General features: G+C 45.5%; 2 protein-coding genes across 4 annotated transcripts in view; both read left to right on the plus strand.

Moving 5' to 3' along the window:
• Positions 1-1,353: 1,353 nt before the first annotated feature.
• mios (missing oocyte, meiosis regulator, homolog) lies at positions 1,354-9,963 on the plus strand. The gene is made up of 12 exons (XM_083678899.1): positions 1,354-1,436; positions 1,967-2,844; positions 3,037-3,526; positions 3,825-3,923; positions 4,233-4,487; positions 5,008-5,177; positions 5,847-5,912; positions 6,314-6,472; positions 7,017-7,169; positions 7,528-7,732; positions 8,575-8,704; positions 8,867-9,963. The coding sequence occupies exons 2-12, from the start codon at positions 2,026-2,028 to the stop codon at positions 8,955-8,957; spliced, it is 2,637 nt and encodes an 878-aa protein (XP_083535025.1). The 5' UTR covers positions 1,354-1,436; positions 1,967-2,025; the 3' UTR covers positions 8,958-9,963.
• Positions 9,964-10,756: 793 nt separating this feature from the next.
• The window catches only part of glcci1b (glucocorticoid induced 1b), a 15,811-nt gene continuing 6,163 nt past the window's right edge, over positions 10,757-20,404 (plus strand). For 2 of the 3 annotated variants that reach the window (XM_083678141.1, XM_083678142.1), the window contains exons 1-4: positions 10,757-10,888; positions 11,005-11,399; positions 14,954-15,102; positions 18,943-19,032. In XM_083678141.1, the coding sequence (XP_083534267.1) occupies positions 11,057-11,399; positions 14,954-15,102; positions 18,943-19,032 (582 nt within the window). In that variant the 5' untranslated portion in view covers positions 10,757-10,888; positions 11,005-11,056. The remainder of the gene's footprint in view (positions 10,889-11,004; positions 11,400-14,953; positions 15,103-18,942; positions 19,033-20,404) is intronic. The other variant, XM_083678143.1, reaches the window with a different exon arrangement.

Consider the following 20,404-nt stretch of genomic DNA (forward strand, 5'->3'; position numbering starts at 1 on the left):
TAGAAATAAATGTAAAAAAAAAAAAAAAAACATTCCAATGAGCAAGTGTGAACGCACTGACTTGTGCTCCTCTCAGCCACGGTCACTCTCATCCCCACATTAAGAGTCCTGAAACCTAAAGTAACTACAGCACACTGCCCATCTACAGAGTTACAGTATCAATGTTATTCAAATCACTGTAATATTGTAAACTAATGATATTGAACATAGTTTCCTGGTAACTGTTAATCAATAATCAACTGAAAATAATATGTCGAAAAGTGTTTAAAATGTCGAAAAGAAAAGCATAGTTTTCCACAATATTTAGCATGACAAATGTGTGTAGTTTGTTGCCACAGTAATTGTGGTACATGTATGTAATCATATAATAATGCATAATCCACCGTCATAATGTGACTGTTTTCACAACAGAGAAAATGAATGAAATAGAATGCAAAAAAGTTACCCAAAAAGGTAAAGAAAAATTATGACCAACACTCAAAAGTAATAATGTGATTGTGGAAAAAATGTTAATCTTACCTCGGATCTCATTTAAATACAACCACCGTTTTTGGCATAATCATCTGAAGTGATTTGGGCAACATCTCGTCCTGGTCACCGGTTCTGACTGGGTATAGTCCACAAACTGAAATGCTGTGCGGTCGCGGACGCGGAGGGGTGCGCAGCTCTGGATCCTTGTGCAGTGTGTAGGAGTGGGTCCATTGGTTGTTCCAAATTTCAGTTTGTGCTTATTTTATTGTCCCCTTATCTTTAACGCATCAAATTTGACATGTTCAAAAGCCTATTCTTTGTCACGCACTGTTCGTAGTGCGTAAAAGGCAATTAGGGCCGTAGTGTGCATAGTCAATTAACCCATCTCGTTTACACATAGAGCAAAAAAGCATAATCAAAACTGTAATAGTTGAAACAGAATTGTGTTTTTTTTATTTATAATAATAATACATTTGAAATAAGCATATGCGTCCTGACCAATGTTACAGTTTAGAACTGTATTATTTTTTCCATGGAGATTGTTTGGATGCTGTACATATAAGTCCCAAACCTATACTCATATGACGATTATTTTCCCCTTCTACTCTTGCACGCCTACTAATTTGAAAAACAGTCATGATGCTCTTCCAATTGAAAGAAGTCATGAAGCATTCTCACAAAAACACAATGTTTCCTAGTATCTTCCCCCGCATGTTCAAGAAACATGAACACCCACGTAAAGAAGACTTAATTTGATTTACAGTAACCTGCCAGTATTTGTAATAAACATGGTTGTAGCGTCACCTCGTGGAAAAAGCGACGGTTGTCTTCGTCATTCCAACTGGTTTGATGTGCGTAACAGGAACCTTCGGATAGCAATCTGCAATTTCCGGGGAAATATTTTGGTGGAACACGAAAACAAGCGACGCAAGGTCCGTCACACTTTGACATGTCTTTTGCAAAATGTAAGTTTCTATTGATTGCATATATACATTGTTAAAATTGACAGACTTTGTTATATTTCAATTAATATATGTTTAATGATACGTTTACCAGCTGTAAGTACTCATGTGTAGCAAACTTGCAGCTAGCGTTAGCTCAGCTGGCTAACGTTAGCTACCAGTTAGACAGCATATTGGCATTCCTCCTGTTAACTACTCTGTTAAAAGTATATCAGCCAAGACGAAAAGTAAGTAAGTTATTAGCATAGTATGATTACAATGTTTTAGTAAGCCAGCTATGTTCTAATGTACAGTACAGCCGCAGTCGTTCATGACTAAGTTGAGTCCTTCTGTGTGACAGCTGAGCTTGTGCGATAACTGTTAGCTAGTTGCCAAGACTATCGGGCTAACTAGCTAATATTATGGCTAATTCTGTACATTGAGTTATTAATACAGATGTCAGCTGGTGATTATAGTTGTAGCACTCTGCTGGCTCACATCATTTTGAACTTTGAACTAGTTAAACAACTTATGTTCACGTCATTGTCCCTCAGCCTGCCCACTTGAAAGCAACAACACGATTCTTCTGCGCAGAAGCTCTTCCTCTTGAACAATGAGCGGCTCTAAGCCAGATATCCTGTGGTCCCCCCACCACCCCGACCGCTATGTCATCTGTGACTCTGAGCTCGGACTCTACCGCATCGGACCTGTGGGGAGCGCGGAGACTAAATCCGGAGCTCTCCCGCTTTCGGAGGAGACCGCCGCCACCTTACTAGCCATCAACTCAGACACCCCGTACATGAAATGTGTGGCCTGGTACCCGAAGCACGAGCCTGAGTGTCTGCTAGCCGTGGGCCAGGCTAACGGTAGAGTAGTCCTCACTAGCCTGGGCCAGAGCCATAACTCCAAATGCAAGGAGTTGATGGGGAAGGAGTTTGTGCCCAAGCACGCTCGCCAATGCAATACTCTCGCCTGGAACCCAGTAGACAGCAACTGGCTAGCCGCAGGGCTGGACAAGCACAGAGCAGACTTCTCGGTTCTTATATGGGACATTAGCAGTAAGTTCTCCCCGGATGCGAGTGTGGCGGCCGAGAAGATCCGCCTTTCGTCCGGGGACATGGACTCGGGCCTGGTGGTGACCAAGCCCCTGTACGAGCTGGGCCAGAACGATGCCTGTCTCTCGCTCTGCTGGCTGCCCCGCGACCAGAAGCTGCTCCTGGCCGGCATGCACCGGAACCTGGCCATCTTTGACCTGCGTAACACCAGCCAGAAGACCTTCGTCAACACCAAGGCCATCCAGGGCGTGACGGTTGACCCTCACTTCCACGACCGCGTGGCCTCTTTCTTCGAGGGCCAGGTCGCCATCTGGGACCTTCGCAAGTTTGAGAAGCCTGTGCTCACGCTGACCGAGCAGCCTAAGCCCCTCACCAAGGTATACAGCTTGATTTATTCGATCAGTAGTTTATTGGGAATTTCTGTGTACATCAATGCCCTGGTGAATCATTTAAATGCCTAAAGCTGCCCTCTCTGTAGGCTTTCGTCTCAAATAGAGAGTCTGTTGTGATACTGGCACTTTATTTTGAGCTTCTGAAAAGGGTCCCACTAAAGTTGAATTCAATTCCAGGTGGCCTGGTGCCCCACCCGCACGGGCCTTTTGGCCACGCTGACCCGCGACAGCAACATCATCCGCCTGTATGACATGCAGCACACCCCGACGCCCCTCGGCGACGAGACGGAGCCCACCATCATCGAGCGCAGCGTGCAGCCCTGCGATAGCTTCATTGGCAGCTTCGCCTGGCACCCCTCCTCCCAGAACCGCATGGTCGTGGTGTCGGCCGCCAACCGGGCCATGACCGACTTCACCGTGTTCGAGCGCATCTCGCTAGCCTGGAGCTCGACCTCGTCACTCATGTGGGCCTGCGGGAGGCACCTGTACGAGTGCTCGGAGGAGGGGGGCGAGGGAGGGCAGGGCATGGTGGAGAAGGACATAGCCACTAAGATGAGGCAGAGAGCACAGTCCAGGTATGGACACGACACTGTCCAGGTGTGGAAGAACCATCTCCTGGCTGGAGGGGACGACCCCCAGCTCAAGTCCCTGTGGTACGACCTCTACTATATCCTTCACTTCAAGGTCAAGTTACGACGGGGACTATGTTTGGTTTTGCAGGATGATGTAGATGTCATTTACTTGTCCAAACACCTCGTCTAGTCTATGATGTATGATACTTACAGTATTCTATATTATATGTAGTATCTATAGTTATAATTTGATGCGTAATTAATTGGGATGTAATGTATTATGCCTTTGTTGCCTTGGACTGAGATTCCACAGAATGTACCCTTTTTTCCATACGCCACTGTACGCAGTTACTATGATATCCTAGTGTTACATATTTCCTATGTAAGTATCACTCATGAAGCAGTACACTGAGGACATGGAGCTGAAGCAGCAGGGGAGCAAACAGTCTCTGGTGTATTCAGGCATCAAGAACATAGTAAAGACCAGCTCAGGTGAGCCGTCTGACATGTCCCTGACAGAAAATGTTCTTGCAAACACCCACTTTGTTATTTCAATAAATATACAGGCTGAATTGATGTTAATAACAGGCTTATAGCTGATTATAAACATTGTTGTCCATTTAGCCATTTAGCCAATCAGCTACAAGCACCCCAGTGTAAAGGCAAAATGCTCTCTTTCTTGAACTCCTCTTCAGGTTTAGTGAAGTTCGAAAGCTTTATCATCCATTTGATTGTATGTGGAAATGTGTCATTGGCTTCCGTCGCACAGATTCAATCCTTATCCCCTCCCTCCCCCCCCAGGCACGACGGAGAACCGGCGGTGCTGGAGCGGCTCGGACCGCCAGACGGACGTGCCCCGCTTCCACAGCGAGGAGCGCAGCCTGGCCCTGCGGCTGTGTGGCTGGATCAGCCAGGGGCCCGACATCGATGTGGAGCCCTTCCTGCGCTCCCTGGAGCAGGAGGGCGAGTGGGAGAGGGCTGCTGCCGTGGCCCTCTTCAACCTGGACATCCGCAGGGCCATCCAGATCCTCAACAAGGGAGCCTCTGCTGAGAAGGGTGGGTCGCAGATGGGGACTGACCCAGAGCTGTCTGAGTTACTGGTTTTCAATCCCCTCAGGATCTCGACATGCGTCTCTAGGCCGTAGGGGCTAAGGGGTTGTTTCTGGATAGAGCCTTTGTTGACTTGTCGTCGTTGTCACCATGGTGAATTCAAGGTGTAGTCCAGGGCCTGCTGCTCGCCAGACACCCAATGTCCCGCTGCTGTTTTTCTGGCGCGGGCTCTAATGAGCGTTGCCTGAACATGACTGACGGGGAGAGTCATTAGAGAGGTTGTGTGAACAGACCTTCCAGTGCGCTGTTGTGCCTCCTCTGCCTCATGCGGCATCTTTGTCACACTGCGTTATCTCAGTGTACCTCCAGGATCTACCTCACATTGACCAAGAAGGTCTACAGCACCACAAGATAGCACACCAAGCTTGTTGGGAATGTTGGACGTAATGTAAACGTGTACAGCGGACGCCGACGACTCAGCTAATCAGAAAGCCCGACTCTTACCTAACCTTCTCTCTCTTCGCAGGGGACCTGAACCTGAACGTGGTTGCTATGGCGCTGTCGGGATACACGGACGAGAAGAGTTCCCTGTGGAGGGAGATGTGCAGTGCCCTGAGGCTGCAGCTGAAGAACCCCTACCTGTGTGTGATGTTCGCCTTCCTCACCAGCGAGCCTGGCGCCTATGATGGAGTACTGGTATGTACAGTACCAGAGAGGCAAAACATTATGTTATGCCGTAGCTGAATTGGAGGTGATTTTAAATGTATTTTTGATCGTCAACAAAATCTATCAAAGCACTGCAGGACTGTAAAGTTCATAACAAGTGGGCAGTGGACTCCTAGGGGGCCTCAGTGAGTTTCCAAGGGGCTCAGTAGGGTTTTTGCAGTCCAAGAAAAGGATGAGAATCATTGTCTCTCTCTTTTCTTTTTTTTTTTCTTTCTTCTTATGATGACTGATGTATAGATGATTCACTTACTTTAGACAAATGTACTTGTTGTAACTCGCTTTGGATAAAGGCGTCTGCTAAATGCCATAAATGTAAATGTAAATGGGTGTGTGTGTCAGACACCCTGAGGAAGTTAGAGCACTGCATAGAGATCCATCTACATATCTCCTTCAGGATACATCTTGACTGTACCTCCAAAAGACTTCTTCACCCCCCAATACCCCTCTGTACAGTTCCTCTACTGTTAGTAAAGCATTGTGACTGCCAATAGCCCCTGGTCCTAGCATAGATTTGTGCTTACGATGACTGATGTATAGATGATTCACTTACTTCAGACAAATGTACTTGTTGTGAGTCACTTTGGATAAAAGCGTCTGCTAAATGTCAAAAATATAAATGTAAAATGTTTAAACCCTCAGTATGAGAGCAGTGTGGCCGTGAGGGACAGAGTGGCCTTCGCATGCATGTTCCTCAACGACACACAGGTACAGTAAGACCTCCGGCACCACCACACCTATAACACACCTATAAGACACCTATAACACACCTATAACAGCACAAGTTATCAGCAGCATATTGTGGTCCTCTGTAGCTCAGTTGGTAGAGCATGGCGCCAACAATGCTTAGGTTGTGGGTTCGATTCCCGCTGGGACCATATATACTGAAAAATGTATAGACTCACTGCAACGTAAGTCGCTTTGGATGAAAGTGTCAGTTAAATGGCATATATTATATTGTATCCTTTATTAAATCATATCCTTGTATGTATTCCTATCCTATGTATATTCTACCTCTCTTTTACTATACACATGGTATTGGTGTTTTTGCTGTTTTATATCCTGATGAATGATGCGATTAAGGTTTTTCCGCTGTGTGATTGGTGCAGTTGCCTCGCTACATTGAGAAGCTGACCAATGAGATGAAGGAGGCAGGGAACCTGGAGGGAATCCTGCTGACGGGTCTGACCAATGATGGAGTGGACCTGATGGAGAGCTACGTAGACCGTACCGGGGACGTCCAGACCGCCAGCTTCTGCATGCTCAAGGTATGGTGGTCCTCTGTGACTCAGTTGGTAGAGCATGGCACTAACAATGCTTAAATTGGGGCTTCAATTCCCGCTGGGACCATATATACTGAAAAATGTATGCACTCACTGCAATGTAAGTCACTTTGGATAAAAGCGTCAGCTAAATGGCATATATTATTATTACATTATCAAGGTAGTCAGGGGCAGGGTTGACTGATACTGTCTCTGACGCAACAGACGTTTCCAAATGGTTTGTCCTGGTGCAGTCGTTCAGTGTGTGTGGCTCAAGACTTGGGTCAAGGCCAGAAACATTGTTTTTATTTACTTGGTGGGTAACAAGTACACTCCAAAATCTTCAGGTTCAGCACAAAACATGTTTCGATCCACTGCTGCCAATTATGATCTCCTGCCCTTTGGTGTGTCTGTTTCAAAGGTTTAATTGTCCTGTATGCACTGGGATTCAGGGGAGTGTACGACGGTACAATTAAAGACTTACTCCTTTCGAAATGTGACGAGAGTGTGTCTGTCTGCTACAGTCCTGACTGATGGTGTTCTCAACCAGGGCTCCCCGGGCGAGGTGGTGAAGGACCCCCGTGTCCAGTGCTGGATCGAGAACTACCGCAACCTGCTGGACGCATGGAGGTTCTGGCACAAACGGGCCGAGTTTGACATTCACCGGAGTAAACTGGACCCCAGCTCTAAGCCTCTCGCACAGGCAAGTAACTCTGGAGACCATGGTATTTGGTGTCTTAACGCCATTTGTTATTGTTTTAAGTACATACTGTATATGTCTGTTCGTGCATATGCACTTCACATAAAGAATGTTTTTTAAAAAATCATGTTATTTAATGTTATTTAAAAAATCATGTTTTACATCGACTCAGAACGCAACTTATTGAAACCTACAAATGACAACTTTATTACAATACATCAAGTTGTATTTTTATTATGCATGTTCCTGGGTTATATTCAAATCCAACAATTATATGACCCTATCCCTGCTTGTTTTTCATTCACACCAACCTCAGTGCCATAAGTCCTTATCACCTGACCTTTGTGTTGTTCCCCTGCAGGTGTTTGTGAGCTGTAACTTCTGTGGGAAGTCCATCTCCTACAGTTGCTCTGCCATGCCCCACCAGGGCCGGGGCTTCAGCCAATATGGCGTCAGCGGCTCACCCACCAAGTCAAAGGTCACCAGCTGCCCGGGCTGTAGGAAGCCCCTGCCCCGCTGTGCCCTCTGCCTGATGAATATGGGCACGCCCGTGTCCAACTGCCCAGGTACTTGGCAGGACACGCTATGTTTACATCACATTCACCAGGACCACAGTATGGTGCTGATAACCTGTGCTGTTATAGGTCTGTTATAGGTCTGTTATAGGTCTGTTATAGGTGTGGTGGCGCCGGAGGTCTTACTGTACCTGTGTGTCGTTGAGGAACATGCATGCGAAGGCCACTCTGTCCCTCACGGCCACACTGCTCTCATACTGAGGGTTTAAACATTTTACATTTATATTTTTGACATTTAGCAGACGCTTTTATCCAAAGCGACTCACAACAAGTACATTTGTCTGAAGTAAGTGAATCATCTATACATCAGTCATCGTAAGCACAAATCTATGCTAGGACCAGGGGCTATTGGCAGTCACAATGCTTTACTAACAGTAGAGGAACTGTACAGAGGGGTATTGGGGGGTGAAGAAGTCTTTTGGAGGTACAGTCAAGATGTATCCTGAAGGAGATATGTAGATGGATCTCTGTGCAGTGCTCTAACTTCCTCAGGGTGTCTGACACACACACCCATTTACATTTACATTTACATTTATGGCATTTAGCAGACGCCTTTATCCAAAGCGAGTTACAACAAATACAACTCGGAACGCAAGTGCGTACTTCCTTCTGTGTTTGTTGTTTGAGTGTGAAATGCCGTTGTATCACCACTAGTTTTCACTCATGAAAGCAGCGAACGGTAGGCATACCTTTGACTTCTGCTACCTCTTTAATAGGTGGTGGTGATGATGATGAAGAAGATGATGATAGTACGTGTTGATAAGCTCATGTGTGCGGCCACTAGACTTCAGTTGAACCACTGGTACCACTTTGTGTTTTGTTTTTATTACCAGGCACAGGGAAGTCGGATGAGAAGGTGGACCTAACCAGAGAGAATAAACTAGCTCAGTTCAACAACTGGTTCACCTGGTGTCACAACTGTCGCCATGGCGGCCATGCAGGTCACATGCTCAGCTGGTTCAGGTGAGAACTTAACAATAACATGTCTGTTGCCCTATAAAACATTAACTTTACAGGGGTAAAGTGTCTCAGGCAAGGTTCGGGCTATGTGTCAGAGGTCTTGTGGTTTGTGAATTCAAGTGGTTCCTTGTTGGTTGTTTAATGGTTGCCCTTCCCTCCCAACAGAGACCACACAGAGTGTCCAGTCTCGGCCTGCACCTGTAAATGCATGCAGCTGGATACCACAGGGAACCTGGTGCCTTCAGACAGCGTCTAGAGAAGGGCTTCACAGTTAGGGGCCACAGACCAGAGTCTAGAGAAGGACTTCACAGTTAGGGGCCACAGACCAGGACACCAGCCTGAAGCAGTCTCACTACATCACCCACCACAACCAGGACTGAGCTAGGGGGCTGCTTGAATAGTGATAACACTGTACGTTATAGTTGGCGTGGAAGGGAGACATGTACTGTAACATCCATTGATAGTCTTGTGATTTTGGTATAAGAGAGAGACACACGATGTGTTACTGATATTTAATGTAATCAATGAATAATGAACTATAGAGAGGGATTGTGGTTTCATGCCTACTAATGACTAAGGGGGTCGTGTTATAAACGACCCCCCTCTGACCTAACCTGAATCAGGATGATCTGTTGATTACTAGCTTAGCTAAACCTGTCCATCAGATGCTTGATGTGACAATACGTGCCAATATATTTTAGTTATATTTTAAGACTTATGTATTTAAGGTCTTTTACTGGGTTACAAAAAAGACCTTGAGATACCTCAGAGAGAGAAATTGTAAGGGGTAATGAAGGTACCCCAGGTAATAGAATAGTGAACACAATGACAATTCTCAATTCTGAGTGGGGGGGCGTGGGGGGGGGGCATGGGGGTTGTCTCTGTATTCACCTCCCCACTCCCGGCCTGTGGTCTATGAAAGAGGCTCGGTGAAAAAACAGCAGCTGCTCGGCACTCTGACAAGACCCTCCAGATTGTTCTCCTCATAAAGAACTTCAGCTGCCGGAACACCATTGACTCGAAGAGGAGGGCGAGAGAACGGGGAGCGAGGGCCCTCTGTTCTCTGCTCTCCGGGCCAAAAACGCGCCCCAAAATATGCATACCACACATCAATCCAGGGCCGGGCGCCATCCACAGGGACGGCGATGTGTGTAAGCTGCATTGTAAATGTGTTTTTCTTTTCTGCCACCCCTCCTCTCCCTCCTGCTTGGACCCGAGAAGCATTGTAAATGAGAGGGGCCAGCACCAGAGCTGGCTAAATCACTTAGTCATGGAGGAGGGAGGGAGGGAGGGAGGGAGGGAGGGGAGCTACTGTATACTGCTTTCACCAGTGTGGGATGTTTTATGGCTTGCCCTTTTGTGAACCGTAATGGAGTGGGGTTGACAAATTGGTGAGCTGTGTACTGTTTTGAATTAAAAGTAACTTGAATTCCATCATCAAAATGTTTTTGTGTATATGTAAAAACAGATCCAAAGGCAACAAATTAGATCAGTTTCGATGGGATTTTCATGCTTACTGTATTACTTAATTAAATGTACTTTAATGGGATGTTTTAGGAGTTCTCTGTTGTGTAAAACCACTGCCAATCATTCACATATGCCCCTGGAGACGAAGTAAAACACAATACTGTATGTAGAGCATATTGAGAACCTTTAAATAATGGGTTAACGTACAAACAGCTGGGGTTTGCCTTTGAATAAGAAGATAACACACCACCAACCGAATCCAGTACAGAATCCAGCTCACATGACTTTCCTAGGAGTACTGGAAAGTATCAATGGTATTCTGTATCACTTTGTCTTTTATCAAATAATCCGGGTTTTTTGCATCAATCATCATTATGTGTTTCTAAAGAATTTTTCTGATACAAATTGGTCCAATCTTTACAATACACCAATGAAGTTATTGGCTAAAAGTACAGACGATAGACCGCATCGGACCAATGAGTAATGTTACTGTACAATTCAGCTGTCCAACCACATGATCCGAATTAAAGAGCGTAGCCCGCCCACGTGTATCAACCAGTAGTCTTGCCGATACAACTGTCATTTACAGTGGACATGGAGAGAAGGTAAGGAAGAATTGAAGAACTGGGATATTTAGGTGTCAAAATTAAGTTCTAAACAAAATGCATTTGAAGTTATCGCTAAATATGGACCATATCGACTTGCTTTAGTGTTCTTCAGGTAAGTTTTTCACCACAGAATACGTCCCTTCGAGAAGATACAGCTGCACAATGAGCTCGAGCCGAGCGCACGAGCTAAAATTAAAAGGAAGTTCATGTTTATCCTCTCTTTTCCAGAAGCGGAATTCTTGGCAATACATATTCCAAAAGTGATCCGAATTGAAGCGTAATGTCAGCTCCCACCAACTCGCTTCAACAGCAGTCGAGAGTCAGACGAAGCAATGCTGGCTCCCCCAGTTTATCCAACAACTGCCGGTTGCACCCCATCCGTGCTATGGTGCCCTACCAGCTCCTCCGCGGGGGTCAGGGCAGCCCCACACGCTCGCCGTCCCTCTGCGTGGGAAGCAACAATGGACCGACAAACAGCCGCGGCTCAAGTCCCCCGAGCCCGACTCTGAGTCTCGGAGTAAATGGCACCGGGGAACCGAAGCTCGTCGCCAGACAGAGACTATCCCCAGAAAATAGGGGCTCAAACTCACCTGACTGGGGTCCAAATTCACCCATTTGCAGAGGTAAAGGTTACTCTTATTTCCCACCAGCAATAGGCTATAGGGACAATTATCCCTATTTTGCTATGCTATATCATATTATGTTTAATGTATGTATTTTTTTTTTTGCTGTAGGCTTGTGTCTAATATTATATTGTGTTGTAATGAACATAGGCCCTCATTCAATCACCCTACAACTGTATAGGACTCAAGCTTGCTGGGTAATCCAAAAACATGATTCATATTGTGCTGTGAAATAACATTTACAGTTTCCAACAAGAGGAAACTCAACCTGTTAATCTCAAGTCAAGTCAACACAACACGATTGGTTGAGGTCCTTATCGATAAGGGCGTATAACAAAACGAGGAAGCGGAGGGGAAGTAGGAGCAGGTTACTCATCGGTCCCTGATAACAAGGCTGGTGAAGTGTCCTCTTACTCTCCCTCCCTGCTGCTTATGTACTATAGACAGGAAAGGGGGAGGAGAAAATTGGCAACTAGACACGCTTACAGTGGCAGACAGCCCACACACGCTCGGGAACGTTGTCAAGCAAACAGGCAGGTGTAGCCTTATGTGTATGCTGCCTGTAAACACATCTGGAACATACGGCAAGCTACCCACCATTTTGCTTGGATAATGCAGGTCAGCGGGGTGTGACATTTCGTGCCTGTGTTGGCTCAGCCAGCTAGCCATAGCTGTTGTTCCACTCAGGTGATAAGGAGATGGACCGAAGGAGGAGATTGGGGACCAGACGACTCTAAATCAACTATTTTCAGGGCCTCTAAATCCTGTTTATGTGACAAGCTGTCCTGACAAATATTGATGTTGCAGCTGGTATTGAAACTGATAATATCCCCCCCCCCCCCCTCCCCAACATTATAGTTTTTGGAAAATTGGAGGTGCATTTCTCAGCAAACCCCTGTATGCACTGTCAAACAGGATATGCACACATGCCAAAGTATGTATGCTAGCATGCAGATATCAAGGATGTCTGTAAAACCGTTAATTGTTTCAGTCACAGATACTAAACTGCAATCGATCGCCGCGTCAAACCTGGCAGGGGACTCTGAATCTGCAAGGAATGCCAGGCACACGCCGAAGTGTTTTTACTATAACGACCTTCAGCGTTTTACGAGTGCAGGTCATGAATCATCGCGCTTCATACAGCGACAGCCACAACACCCGGGCGTTCTTGATGCCCCCTCGCATCAGCGGAGTACAATGGCGTCCGTCCCTTACCTTTCCCCAAAATGGCAGCCTCCTTGTCTGCGAGCTGCATTGCGGTTATTGTGGCGATGGTAACTTTGTGTTTGTGACAATGTTGTGGCATGCCTCGCATTCCTCGGTCCTCGGAGAGAGGCGACCTCCGACCCCATCCGGTGTCAAGTCCCGTAGGTCTCGGTGGGTACTTGACCCGCTCTTGGATGACAGTGACCCCCCAGTTGAAAACAAGAGAAGCTCCATATGATGTCATCTGCTAGGGGTAGTGGGGTTGGAGACGCACTGCATTGCGACAAGCGGAATTGGGGGAGCGTTGGGAAGCGCACAGGAATGGACATTTGGATTGGTATTGTTCATCCATCTTTGTCCTAACACAAATGTGGAGCTGTTTTAATTTGAGTGATTGTCTGTGTAATATGCTGAATGGAGTCGAAAGTGAAATTTACGCAAGACAAGAATACGGTTGCAGGCTACATTTGACTAAGGAGCTGGACAAAGTGGACAGTTGTACAGCTTTTATTTTCAGACGTTCAAATGCGCGGGCAAACAAGTGGGCATCTTCAGCCCGGTCCGGGTGTTCAGGGCTCGCATCACTCATCTCAGCTCTGATGGTGGTGAAAGGGTCACCAGGACAACAGGCCAGCGTGAAGGCCATGGAAAAGGGTGACATTCCACCACATGACCTTTAGGTTCACCACCATGACATCATCCCCACACCAGGCCGTCCCAACAAAGAAACTCCCCCTCCCTGTCAAAGTGCCAGCTGTGCTGAAACGGCCTGCCTCATTGTCACACCTCCCAAACTGCAGAGTAAGAGCAAATAAATTGGAAAACAACCATGTTGTAAAACCATATAGCCTAAATCTGTCAACTTTGGTAGAAATCGGACGTAGTGGACGCTTTTGGTGCCTGCACAGAACTGATGTACTGTAATGTCCCCTCCCAAAGAAATATTTTTGAAAGGTTGAATTGGAAGTTAAATGGATCGCAGGGTGACTTTAAAGGTAGACTTTTAGTTTTTGTTACAACATTGGCTCATACATCTTATGATGGGTCACTAGTCACAGTTTGACTGTGAATTTCTCTCATATCCTCTTGCACTTTCATAGCGCCTAAACTTTGAGACAGTGGAAAATAACCAGGCCCTAGATTCGCAAGGTGTGTTAGGAGACATGTTGCTGTACCAATATTTATCGAAATCTACCCCCTTTGTCTCGACTGGTATGGGGATTTCCACCGTAGGCCAGTTAGATTACTCAGCCATACCTTTAAGTTAATTATGCCTCTAGTAGTTATCTTGGCAAATCATGTAGCCTAGGTGATGTATGGCGGTCCAGAAAAGGAACATTGTGCAATGACGCCTACCAAGACAAGCCGGAACAGAGTGAATGAATGTGTACCCTGGTCACCTGTTTTACCCTTCAGAAGATCGTTGATAGGGAAAGTAAGGAGCTTCCCTTGGCTCTCAAGAATCATTAAGCATAGGCTTATCTTGCATAGTATCCACCTCTTCATCCACCCATTCCCCCCCATCACTAGAAAACAGTACCCATTTCTGTTTGGGTGTTGTACTGTGACTTACTGCAGGAATGTTGAGTAAATGCAGGCACTAGTATTGATGTTCATTGTGGTGTGGTTGTTTATGAGTTCTTATGTGGGTGGTGTGTGTTAAACTTCATTGGCTGGAAGACAGCTTCCATAACATCAGACCCAACTTCAGTTCAGTCTTTTACATTTGCTTCAGGCCTGTATATTATTCAGGCCTACTATGACTGCACTGATACAAGCAGGATGGCATAAACAACAAAAGGGTCATGGGTTAATTGTTTCAAATGGAAGACCTGAGCACAACTCACATCATGGCTTACTGTGCATACTGTAAAAGTACAGTACACTGTAGGCTACTGCTCACAAATTACTGTAATAATAGATATAGATATAATAGATATGCTTTGATAAAACATCCAGGTATCACCACTATGCATTGCTCTGAGGTCACCAATGTGACAGTTTGGTTATGCAAATTGTAGAAGGTGTTCTGTTTGTGGAATGATTTTATGGACCACAGACATGGCCCTGGCGCTCTTTTTCAAGTGTTTGCTGAGTGATTCATGTGTTTTACGATCAAGGATACCTGGAGAATCATTACCATATAAACGTGTGTGTCTGCCTAACCCCTACTCTCCTCTATCACCCCCACCGCTTCGGGCCTTACAACGCCCCTCAGCTGTGACTTAATTCACAATAAAGCACGGCTTCTCGTGCCTTATTACTTAAACGTGTGTGTGTGTGTGTGTGTGTGTGTGTGTGTGTGTGTGTGTGTGTCTAACCCCTACTCTCTTCTCCCATTGCTGCAGCAGAGAGGTCCAAACTACAGGTCCGTAGCTCCAGTGCCATCCGACGGGCATCTTCCTTGGACGCCATTACGGGGCCGTACCTCACAGGCCAGTGGCCTCGCGACTCCCACGGACCCTACCCCTCCTGCATGAAAGACAAAGCCACACAGGTAACTGGCATGCAGTCATAGAAGCTAATAGTGATTCATTCAAGATTCATAGTCAACATGTCCTGAAAAGCATAACAGTTTTATCCTTCAAGTTTTGTTTTTCTCCGAACGTTTGCTCCAGGCAGAGCTGGGTATTCCGCAATTTTCCTGGGTAGAAGCCGACACCCACAAATCAGCTTCAAAGCACCCACAAATCTCACCAACATGACTGGCTGTTCAATGGTGTTCTTTTTTTTTGTTTTGGAATAGGTTGAATTTTTTTTGATGGATATGAAAGAATATTGAATATGTATAATCATGGCAAGTCCATTGACCATGGCTGCTCTCTCCGTCGTAACAGAAGCCTTTCATGTGGCTGAATGAGACCACCGGGACTCATTTACATGGGCTTCATCCCTTTAACCCTTTATTCACCTCAGATTTCTTTGTGCGATGGTCTTCGGAAGTGGTGAGTGGGGCTGAGGTTGAAGTAGCTGGAAATAGCATAAACATCCGTCTAATAATGTGTTGGGGCTGCCTCACTCTGGCTACACTTTCACAATGACAAATTTCCCATGAGTAGTTACTCACTCCTTCCTGTTAACAAGCGATCTCTTATAACACACACAAACAGCCAAAACCTGAGACAAAAACCTTCCCTGGCTCTTTGTTGTAATACATAAGCCCAAGACAGCCTCTCCTCTGAGTTGTAATGCAGCTCTCTTTGGAGGTGAAGTTGTTTGCACCTGTCCCCCAGGCTATGGTGGAGGCAAGGAATCCCACTGCTTACCACCTGGCCCTCATGGCTGGCCCGGCCTGCCTTTGTGTGGGAGTGGAGGAGCGCAGGGCCATACATATGCTAATCGCTGTTCCGGGATAGGTCTGTCTGCCTTAGGCCCTGTGGTTACAGAACAGAGAGAATGTCTGTATGAAGATTAAACAGACACACAGAGGCATACACAGACACACAGACACGCACACTGATACGCACACACACAAGTGGTCTTGCACACACACAAGCGCACACACTCTCAAGCAGTCACACACACACACACACACAGAAGACTGGCTTAATCTTCTTTACTTATTCTTTTGATCTATTTTACATAGCAAGTAGACAATATTCATTATCATTCACAATCAAATCAGCATTTTTCACTCACTTGAAAGTGAAAATGTACACATGCTTGTTCACTTGAAGAAGATTGAAAACAGTAACGTTTTCTCAAAGATATTCACCCATTCTCTACGATGTTCAACACATTTTGGAAGTGCTCAAGACAGCAGATAGGCTACGTAAGCTCCCAGAAGAGGAAAACATGTTCTCATCAACTCAAAACATGCCAAACAATAGCAGTGATGTTCCATACACTTGCCCTGGCATGTGTGCTACCAACAAACCGACTTGAATTCCATTGCAATAGTACTGACATACAGTACCAGTCAAAAGTTTGGACACACCTTCTCATTCAATGTTTTTTCTTTACTTTTTAAAATTATTTTCTACATTGTAGATTAATATTGAAGACATCAGAACTATGAAGGAACACATATGGAATTATGTAGTAAACTTTTGCTTTGATGACAGCTTTACACACTCTTGGCAAGGTGTGTCCAAACTTTTGACTGGTACTGTATCTCACAACAATGATTTGACACAGATCAACTGCTAAAATAATAATAATAATCGCTAAACAATAATAATAACCATGGTTTCTAATAACCATGATTTCATCCTTAAACGGCTTATCACCGTTGCAGAACTGGGGGGGTAGCTGTGACTTTCGCCTGGTCCCATCAATGTTTGACTCCATCTCATTACCCCAGATTCAGGTCAGGGGACTTGACAAACGAGTGTTCGTGTTTTTCTTTCTTTTCTTTGCACAACTCTTGGCACAACTCTTGGCTGTTGTGTCCAAACTTTTGACTGGTACTGTACATTCAGTTGTTTTGTCCTGCTGTGGAGACGAACAGGAATACAGAGGGATGTTGTTGTCTTTAATACAATCTGGGGTGGGAATCACTTGAGGGGGTGCTATAGGCTATGTGAAAGTTCCCTTTATCTCAACAGAGTATTATCAGTCACAACACCTGGCACAAAAGCCTACAGGCCGGAAGTACAAGCACTAACATGATAAAAAACAGCCTGGGAGATAAACAAAGGTGGGAGTCCTCCCTGTGAACAGATACTTAATTTGTTTTGAGTTGTGCTGATCTTTCAGACAAGTAGCCTGCAGGCTAAACTAACTTTTCTCTTCTTCTATCTTCTCCTTGTGAACCTAATGTATATAGACAGTAAAGTGTGTGTATATACGTTTTTTTTTAGTATTGGACTTTATTATTGAACTTGGAACTATGAGTTAATACTACTAACACCTTCCATCTTTATCTAACTATCCAAGTTTGCAGTTATAGGAAGGTTTTAGTGTCCTCCTGCGAATGTGGGTTGTTGAAGAATACCATTCAGTTCAGTTGGGTTGAATAGTACCGACGACTCCATGGTTACAATACTTCACCCAGTCTCAAGAGGAGAATTGAGTTGCTTTCCAATGACAACCTCCCAGAAACCTCTCTCGCTAATAAAAGCAGTGCCCTTTTACTGCATTCTGAGTCCGGGTGCGGAGGGATTATGCTATTCAGCAGACTGCAACGTTTTGGCAAACAGCATCAAACAGTACGATCCATTCCATAAGCCATGAGCTAAATGTTAGGCTAAAGGCTAGCTACACATCTGCCATCCAGCACGACCAAGCACAGTGGCCTCTTGTTGGAAGCACAAGCCCCCCTTTTAAACCGCTGTCCTTTCTGAGGAGACCCGGTGCCAAGCAGCCCAGTGAAAATGCTTCACTGGTGTTCTTCATTATTCAATGTGCTACATGGCACATCATAGGCCGTGTCTTGTGCGTAACTTTGCACACTAAGGAGTGTGTTTTGTCGTGGACCGGAGGGGTCAGACATGAGGCAGTCTGAGGACATTGACATTTCGGATGCTTTACCCCTTAGTGTGTTGACCACGACCCCTCTGCCTTTTCAGAATTAGTTTGAGGACCAATGTCACTGTTGATATGCATAATCAAGGGGAAGTGCGTGGTTTCAAACATGCTTCTGGAGGATCCTCTACTGTATGTTTATATTTTTTGCATTTAATTTACATGACTTAACGTCTTTCATTGGTTATGTAAAAGTTACATTCATGTGGACAGCACTGGTCTTTATTCTCTCTGGTAGGGAAATGACAGCCATTTCCCACATAGAATTAACAACAGGAAGTTTAGTTGTGTGTGTAGAGTAGCCTGGTATATCCAGCACATCTATAGTAGGAGCCACTACACATACATTTGGCGAATGTGGTTATCTCTTTACCACTACAGTAATATAAATATTCATTACTACTTTAAGTAAAGCACTTGCAGTAGTGTAACACAAGCATGTGTTTCTGATTAATGTTTCTGGTGAGCTGCATCCTACTGTATGGTGTTATTTTCCCAGATGGGACTATTTCTTCCTCCTTTGATTGTTTCCAGATTGGACAGCTCACTGGTGAACACACAGGGGTCATGACTGACTTCACCCACATCTTTCTTGTCTGTTCATCTGAACAAGTTCCGGAATCTTGTCTCTGTCTTCCTGGATTCCATACAAATTATGGGAATGATGTGGGTGGATTTGTTTTTCCACTGATCTGCTGCTTACGTTTACGTGTGGTCTTGTGCGTGTGTGAGGTCAGAGAGAGAAAGAGAGAAAGCATGGACGTGTGTGTGTGTGTGTGTGTGTGTGTGTGTGCGTGTGAGTGTGTGCCTTTGCATATATGTGCTTACGTGCCTGTGTGTGTGTGTGTGTGTGTGTGTGTGTGTGTTTCAGACCCCTGGCCTGTGGATAGAGGAGGGAGGGGACCTGGGGAGCCCACACCAGCGGTCAGCCTCTTGGGGCAGTGCTGACCACCTTAAAGAGGTAAGACTACCTGGGTCACAGTCAACCTGCCTAGCACAGACAGCACTGTGTGTGTTTCTAACAACCATTACGGTGTCCTATCGTAACACAATCTGGGAATGTCAACACCCCAACTGTCAGGGGTTAGACCAGAATAGCTAGTCTGTCACAAAACATGCAGCGAGAGTTATACTGTTGACGTTATCAGAGTACTACGGGTACATGGAGCTTCGGCTCTTAGGATGGGTGTTTTTTTTCGTCTGGCTTTGAGGTTCAGCCATTACTTGAAATGCGTTTTATTTGTCAGGATTTGAGGTTAGCCTAAATATTATGCTGCTTTACTATTCACATAGCGCTGCCTGAGTTAGTGGCTAGCCAGCGACCACACTGAGCTGTTAGTCCTCCGACTCAACGCACCACACGCTATATTTAACCTCCCCTCTCCCTCTCCCTCTCCCTCTCCCTCTGCACACTCACATCTCATTGTGGCCGGTTGTTTTGAGAGACGGGGCAGGACCTTGTCTCCAGGGTGTAACAGCCGTATCAATCCCCCTTCAGCCCGGCCCTGTCGACACCCCGGGGACGAGGATGAACCCTGATAACCTTATCTGCTCCATAAACGCTTTACTCCTCCTGCGAACAACTGAACAAAGATACCAAAGACTTTGTCTGGCTTTCGCTCAAGAGCAACACAGCAAAACAATGGTGTCCTGATCTCTTGAAATGTGCAGCAGGAGATTGGATAGCTCGTTCATTCAGATAAATAGTGAACACTTAATTGAATATCCTCTCACTATGTTTACAGGCTGCTTTCCATTCGTTGGCACAATCCTATTGTGTTACTGGATTCTATCCGTTGTAACTTGTCTCTAAAGGTACAACAGATAGGAAACAACTTTAATATCATAGAAAGTATCAATAGCCTGTATTAGGTTAGTTTGAATGTCCTGTATTTTTTCATGTTGTGACCAAATTGTTGTCATTTAGCAGACGCCTGCGAGTCTTCAGAGCCTAAGTACAGACAGCCTCCTGCCCCGACAGTCAGTGGTCTCACCAGAAAGCGCCCTGTTTTTCCTCATCCTCTTGTTCTTTTCTCATCTCAATACGGATTGCCTGGACTTGTCATCATGGACTGCTCCAGTCTGCTCCGAGCTGTAGTAAATCTAGCTCGACCACACGGTACTATAGCCTCTATGGTTGGCATGCGGGGAGGACACCCTATAGATACAGAGACGTGCTCTCTCTGTGTTTACTGTTTGGCTAAGATTAGAAGATACACATCCACGACCACACCTTCTGTCCGCAGTGTACCGTACAACTGATGATGTTGTGCTTATATAACCTACACTGTTTGCATGCAGTTTGAATACTGAATAACCCATTGATTTTTACT

This window comes from Argentina silus (assembly GCF_951799395.1).
Source record: "Argentina silus genome assembly, chromosome: 10".
Lineage (NCBI taxonomy): Eukaryota > Metazoa > Chordata > Actinopteri > Argentiniformes > Argentinidae > Argentina > Argentina silus.

Bases quoted from the DNA above. Each gene is read 5' to 3' on its own strand.
- mios (XM_083678899.1), top strand. From the start codon at position 2,026: ATGAGCGGCTCTAAGCCAGATATCCTGTGGTCCCCCCACCACCCCGAC. The intron at 2,845-3,036 runs GTATACAGCTTG...ATTCAATTCCAG, and splicing joins AGCCTAAGCCCCTCACCAAG to GTGGCCTGGTGCCCCACCCG. The intron at 5,178-5,846 runs GTATGTACAGTA...TTAAACCCTCAG, and splicing joins GCGCCTATGATGGAGTACTG to TATGAGAGCAGTGTGGCCGT.